Source organism: Dryobates pubescens, chromosome 23, assembly GCF_014839835.1.
Source record: "Dryobates pubescens isolate bDryPub1 chromosome 23, bDryPub1.pri, whole genome shotgun sequence".
Taxonomy (NCBI): Eukaryota; Metazoa; Chordata; class Aves; order Piciformes; family Picidae; genus Dryobates; species Dryobates pubescens.
Window position 1 is genome coordinate 3,501,842 of NC_071634.1, and position 7,317 is coordinate 3,509,158.

The window sequence follows — 7,317 nt, forward strand, 5'->3', positions numbered from 1 at the left end:
TCTGGTGGCTTTTCAGTGCTTAAAGGGGATGATCAGAAAGCTGGAGACAGACTTTTTAGCAGGACCTGTTGTGACAGGGCAAGGGGTAACAGCTCTAAATTAAAGGAGGAGTGGTGAGACACTGGCCCTGGTTGCTCAGAGAGGTAGGAGATGGCACATGCCTGGGAGCCATTCCAGGTCAGGTTGTTAGGGACTGTGAGCACCCTGCTCTAGTTGAAGATGCCTCTGCTGACTGCAGGGGGGTTAGGCCAGATGAGCTTTACAGGTCCCTTCCAACCCAAACCAGTCTGAGTTCCTATGACCCTATGATGTTCCCCACCCATCCCAACAGCCACTGCACCCAGCACCAGTGACTCTGTGACATCAGCCCCAGGGCCTAGGGTACCACGGCAACCTGAGTCCTGTGGGCACAGTCGGCTGCTGCTCTGCTGGCAGCAAGAGCTTGGTTCTCGAAGCTGACCTATGCCAGCTGCAATGAAGACTTTCCTGCCCCTCCTTGTCCTGCTGGCCCTGTGCCAGCCTGTGCTCACCTTCTGGAACTACTGTGGGTAAGCAGGGCGAGGCTCTGGGAGGGAGCCTGGGCAACCCTGCTGGGCTTCACTGGAGGGTGCTTGCCTGTCCCCTGTGCCCACACCACAGCTCCCCAAAGCCCATGTGGGAGCTTCAGCTCCTGGGCGGCAGCTGGGCTGCTGGCACAGCTCATCTGTGGAGCTGAAGCAGAGCCAGGGGCCGACGGACGGACAGACAGGTACCCCAGGGGCGGCTCTGGCCCCGCTGTCCCTGCCAGGTGGGCTGGGGAGGGCAGAGGGCAGCAGCCCCCGAGCAGGGCTCTCCTGAGTTTGTGGTTGCAGAAGCACCTGCGGGCTCCGGCCCATGGTCTCCTACCATGGGATGTCGCGCGTCGTGGGTGGCGTCACCGCCCAGCCGGGGGCTTGGCCCTGGATGGTCAGCGTCCAGCAAGCCGTGCCAGGAGGAATTGGGCACATCTGTGGAGGGTCCCTGATCAGCTCCCAGTGGGTGCTCACAGCAGCCCACTGCTTCGTGGGGACCGGGTAAGGAGGAACAGCCCACGGGCATCTCCCCACCGCGCCGGCAGCTGCCCCTGCTGCTCCCTCCCCTCCCCGCTCCTCGCTGCATGCCCAGCGCCTGGGCACTGCCCAGCCCAGCCGAGAGAGCGCTCAGCAGAAGGCTGGGCTGGTGCCAGGGCTCCCCAGCAGCCTCCAGCTCAACCTTCCTTGCACCCAAGGCGCCGCCGGGGCAGAGGCAGCCTCCGCGGCGCCGCTTTGCTCTCTCCCTCGGCGAGCGGAGGGCAGGGAAGGGCTGGGCTGCCGCAGGGCAGGGCTGAGCTCCCTCTGAGCCCCCTCTGCACCCCCTCCTCGCACCTCCAGCCACACCTATTACGTGGTGGCCGGGATCACCTACTTCAATAACCCAGGCCCCGAGGCCCAGCTGCGCCACGTCAGGCGGATCCTGCTGCACCGAGGCTACGACAACGACACCATGAGCAACGACATCGCCCTGCTGGAGCTGGACCAGCCTGTGCAGTGTGGCTACCACGTGCAGCTGGCCTGCGTGCCCGACGCCTCCGTGCGCGTCTCGGAGCTCACCAACTGCTGGGTCAGCGGCTGGGGCTCCACCAGAGCCAAATGTGAGTGCCCGGCACGGCCTCTGCCCTGCTGCTGGGGACGCAGCTTGGGCTTGCTGAGGGCAGAGGGCAAAGCCAGAGCCAGGCTGTGGGGTGCAGAGGGTCTCTAGAGAGACTGGTCCCAGCCGTGGCCCAAAGGGTGCCGGGGGCACGGTGCTCAGCAGGTGCAAGGCCAAGCCCTTAGGAAGGGATTCACCCCGACAGGGAGCCTGGCTGCCAGCTGCAGGGGGCTAATTCCTCTCTGTGCTCACAGCTGGGCATTTGCCACTGGGGCTGCAGCAGGCCAAGGTCTACCTCATCAACCTCCAAGTCTGCAACAGCAGCCACTGGTACGCAGGAGCCGTCCACAGCCACAACCTCTGTGCTGGCTACCCCCAGGGTCGCATCGACACCTGCCAGGTAGGAGCCTGCTACAAGCCAAGCCCAGCAGTGCCAGCTGCCCCAGCACGACCACCCAAGCAGCCCCTGGCATGGGCTTGCTCTGGCCACTCACCCTCCCACCATTGGTTCCCCACCACTCCTGGGGCTCCCCTCCCCATCCCCAGCCACAGTGTCTTGCCCTGTGCCACCCTCGTCCCCTGGCACTGTGCCCACAAAGCCCAGCCCCTGCTCCTGGTAGCCCATAGCTCCACATCCCAGCCCTGGAACGTCTCTGTGCCAGACTCCAGCACCCGTGTGCAGAGGTGGCCAAACCTCCCACCTCACACACCCACCACCTCCTCCCAGACAAGACCCTGAAACTCCAGCACCTGAGCAGAACCTTGCCGGGCATGGATCCAGCTCTGGAAGGTGCTGCCGTAGAGAAGGAGCTGGCACAGTGCTGACCAGGGCCATCCAATCCCCCCTGAAGCCTCTCTCCTCCACTGCAGGGTGACAGTGGTGGTCCTCTGGTGTGCCAGGCCAAGAACGCTGACTACTTCTGGCTGGTGGGGGTGACCAGCTGGGGAACAGGCTGTGCCAGAGTAAGGAAGCCTGGCATCTACACCTCCACCCAGCACTTCTACAACTGGATTCTGGTCCAGATGGGACTATACCCAGCATCTTAGTCATTGAAATAAAGATGCTGTTGTTTTCATACCTACCTCTGCTTCAGTCCAGTGCAGTCTCCTGTGCAAGGCCACAACTTCCACAACCAGCACCTGCCAAATGGGGCTGCAGACAGACAGGTCAGGCACAGGGTGGAAACGTCACTGCAAAGAGCTGAAATGGTGCCTAGACAGAGAGGAGGGTACTCAGAGCTCCCCTGGGTTGCAGGAGACTGGCACATTGTCTTACCTAAGGCCACCTTCTGTCTGCTCTCAGCAGATGTGGGGCAAACACCTTCAGAAAAACTGTCCAAAACCAAAGCCCTTCTGAGCCCAAGTTGTTTGGGAGCAGGTTCTGGTGCCTCCAAAGCAATGCTATGCCCTCTCTCTGGGAACGCAACGTGTTCCTCAGCAGAGGAAAATCTTCAGCACAGCACAGACATGGACCTGTTGGAGTGGGGCCAGAGAAGGCCACAGCAATGCTAGGAGGCCTGGAAGCCCTCTGCTGTGAGGCCAGGCTGAGAGAGTTGGGGTTGCTGAGACTGGTTAAGAAGGCAGCTCCAAGGAGACCTTGTTGTGGCCTCCCAACATCAAAAGGGGGCTTACAAGAAAGCTGGGGAGGAACTTCTTAGAGCACTGAGTAGTGACAGGAGTGGGGGGAATGGATCCCAGCCAAAAGAGAAGAGATTTAGATTAGGTGTTAGGAAGAAGTTCTTCCCCATGAGGATGGTGAGACACTGGAACAGGTTACCCAAAGAAGTGGTGGAAGCCTCATCCCTGGAAGTTTTTGAGGTCAGGCTGGACGTAGCTCTGGGCAACCTGCTGTAGTGTGAGGTGTCCCTGCCCATGGCAGGGGGCTTGGAACTAGGTGATCCTTGAGGTCCCTTCCAACCCTGACAATCCTGTGTGATTCTGTGATTATTTCTCTTTCCTCCTCTTTTATTTAACCTTTAGCAAGCCGGGATGAAGCAGGAAAGCACACACATTTCCCACCCTGCAAAGGAACAGAAGGCCATTGTTCTGCAGGAGTTACCAAACCACAGCAGAACTTTGGAATTTCACCCAAACAGAGCACTGGGTAACATCTGCTCACCTGCAGCTCCCCACCTAACATTATCAGAAGGAGGAAACATTTGCTCAAGTAATTAAATATTTATTCCTTTAAAGGTATAACTAGAGCACAAAAATACATTTCTGCCTCCCACAGCTTTTAGCAAGCTGTCAAGTTCTCCACTGCTTGGTGTTCACTGAGTCATAAAGGGAAAAATATCTAAAGCAGGAGAAATGTGAGAGCCTCTGCTTGAGGCTGCACTCAGTCAGCCAGAGGGAAACCAGAACAAAGGCTTGGCTATTCCTGATTTCTTCTGGTGCAGTTCAGCAATGAGCTTGGTGTGTGCTTAATTTCCAATCAGGTGCTTGAATTCCCTGCTCAGATAATGAGGGATAATGTCTCTGGCCTTGCACACAGCTTAAGCTGTGACCATTTTCTTCTGGATGAACTACTGCGAGGTTCAAACTACAACACTCCTCTCTCTCTCAGCTTCCTTCCTTCTTTGCACCTGCATTTATGCTCTGCCTTGCCAAAATACCTGAAGAAACAAGATCTGGAAGGTTGCTTGCTGCTATATTTATACATGGAGGGAAAGAATCACAGAATCACAGGATGGTCTGGGTTGGAAGCGACCTCCAAAGGGCATCTAGTCATAGAATCATAGAATCAATAAGGTTGGAAAAGACCTCAAATGTCATCGAGTCCAACCTGTCACCCAACACCCCATGACTACTAAACCATGGCACCAAGTGCCACATCCAATCCCCTCTTGAACACCTCCAGGGACGGTGACTCCACCACCTCCCTGGGCAGCACACTCCAACGGCTAACAACTCTCTCTGTGAAGAACTTTCTCCTCACCTCCAGCCTAAACTTCCCCTGGTGCAGCTTGAGACTGTGTCCTCTTGTTCTGGTACCCTCTCTGCAATCAGCAGGGACATCCTCAACTAGATCTGTTTACACAGAGCCCTGTTGAGCCTCACCTTGAATATCTCCAGGGATGGGGCACCAACCACCTCCCTGGGCAACCTGTTCCAGAGTTCCACCACCCTCATGGTGCAGAACTCGTTCCTAGCATCCAATCTAAATCTGCTCTTCTCTGTTTTGAAGCCATTGCCCCTGGTCCTGTCCCTGCAGGCCTTTGCAAACAGTCTCTCTACATCCTTCTTGAAACCCCTTCAGGTATTGGAAGGTCATTATTAGGTCTCCCTGGAGCCTCCTCCAGGCTGAACACCCCCAGCTCCCTCAGCCTGTCTTCACAGCAGAGGTGCTGCAACCCCCTCAGCATCTTTGTGGCCCTCCTCTGGACCTGCTCCATCAGCTCCAGGAGAGGCTTTACCTTATTTCCATTCTAAGCCTTTAATTTAGATTCATACTGAGGGGATTTTATTTCTTTTTAAGAAAACCACAACTCATTTGGGTTTTGCTTCCAAATCCCATCAAAATCTACATTTTTTCCTATGCAGAAAGATCAGTTTAAGCCTATAAATATACATCCTCTGTATTAAACTTGAGTTTCGTAGGGACACAGGAAATTTGGTGCTGGCCAGCTTTCCTGGGGAGATATAAAACAATGTGCTAGATCTAAAAATAGCCACCCAGTGCTTTTGTGTCTTGGGGGGCTTATTCCCCACTGTATCTCCACACCTTGGTGTGGAAATGCAGAGGAACTGAACTATTGATTGCTGTTTCACACCCTAAGGACACAGGAGCAAGAAAACACTTGATCAAAGTGAATCTGTGCTGAGCTTTATCCCCTGCTCCCTAAAGTGAATCTCTGCTGAGCTTTATCCCCTGCTCCCTTCTTACCAAAGCATTGTTCAACTTTCAGCATATGAATGCTGCCATTTATATGCAAGCGAGCAGCTAAACTCATGTGTGAGTTTAATGATGTAACTCAAATCACTCCAGACTCAGAATGTGTTCTGCATAAGTGATGAATGAGTTATGGAAGCAAGGAATGGTAGGGGATGGAATGGACCTCTAGAGATCGAGTCCGACCCCTGTGCCAAAGCAGGATCACCTCGGGCAGGTTGCACGGGGACACATCCAGATGAATGTCTCCGCAGAAGGAGATTCCACAACCTCTCTGGGCAGCCTGCTCCAGAGCTCCAGCACCCTCACAGTAAAGAAGTTTCTCCTCATGTTGAGGAGGAACTTCCTGTGCTCTAGCTTGTACACCTTGTTCCTTGTCCTATCACTTGGCACCACCAACAAGAGCCTGGAAACTTCAACTTTATAAGGACCCCTTAGATGTTTATAAATGTTGATGAGATCTCCTCTCAGACTTCTCCAGGCTAAACAGCCCCAGGGCTCTCAACCATCCCTTAATCATCCTTGTGGCCTCCATTGTACTCCTTCCAGCAGGCCCCTGTTTCTCTTGAACTGGGGAGCCCAAAACTGGTCACAGTATTCCAGGTGTGGACTCACCAGAGCAGAGTAAAGAGGGGGGACAACCTCCCTAGAGCTGCTGGCCTCACTTTTCGTACTGCACCCCAGGATACCATTGACCCTCTTGGCCACAAGGGCACATTGCTGACCCATAGAGAACTTGCTGTCCATCAGGACTTTAAGGTCTTTCTGCATGGAGCTGCTTTCCAGCAGTACACCCCCTAGTTTGTACAGGTGTCTGCTGTTATTCCTCCCCAGATGCAGGAATGTGCACTTCTCCTTATTTGACTTCATAGGTTCCCCTTCCCCCAGCTCTCAGCCTGTCCAGCTCTCATGGGACAGCAGCACAGCCTGATGGGGGTCAGCCACCTCTCCCAGTTTGGTGTCATCAGCAAGCCTCCTTAGGATCTACTCTCTCCCCTCAGCCAGGTCATTGATGAAGACATTGAACAGAACTGGACCCAGCACTGATCCCTGGGGATCAGTGTGACTATGTGAAATCCAAGTTTCATTGCTTTACCCCATCCAAACCCTCTGTTCCTTTGTAGTAATGCCTTGCTCAGTAGCTCCTTCACTCCTAGTGCCAGAACACACATTTAGCTATTTCAACTCTTCTCACTCTGAAATTCTTAGTTTAATAAATAAATCAATAAGGAACCTTAATTACTTTGAATGTTATCTACAAGTTCTCCCAACTTTCAGTTTTATCTGACTTCTTAATTCAGAAATTGGCTGCTGTTCTTGCTGAAGAACTGAAATACTCTGCTACCCCTCTTGCCAGAGTTCATTAAGTTGGGCAGCAAGCCAAGCTCCCTCTCTAGGCCACAGGTCAGCAGACACAGCCACTTCTGGAAGAAGCAAAGAACTCACTCTTGTCCCTTGGCCTTCTACTTGCTCAGAGTGAGGAAACAATTCCTGGCCTGTGAATAACAAGAGTAGTGACCACAGCATGGACAACCATACCAGGACAGAAGCTGAGGGATGCCCATCTAAGCTCCATGGTGACCTTCCAACTAGCTGCTTGCTGTGCACTCACATTGGCTGGAGGCAAAGGCTGATGTAAAACCAGCTGAATTCTGTCTTCAGGAAATAAACAACTGCAATCTCTAGAACCAGTGCTGCCATCACCCACATCACTGTGGGTACAATCTGAAGAGAAAATATTCACATCACAGGATCACAGGATGGTAGGGGTTGAAAGGGTC

The 7,317-nt window shown here is 54.0% G+C and overlaps 1 protein-coding gene across 1 annotated transcript; it reads left to right on the plus strand.

The window, feature by feature from the left end:
* Positions 1-474: 474 nt before the first annotated feature.
* LOC104300448 (acrosin) lies at positions 475-2,691 on the plus strand. Its single transcript, XM_054172085.1, has 5 exons — positions 475-548; positions 855-1,052; positions 1,389-1,648; positions 1,899-2,044; positions 2,515-2,691. The coding sequence occupies exons 1-5, from the start codon at positions 475-477 to the stop codon at positions 2,689-2,691; spliced, it is 855 nt and encodes a 284-aa protein (XP_054028060.1).
* The last annotated feature ends 4,626 nt before the right edge of the window (positions 2,692-7,317 follow it).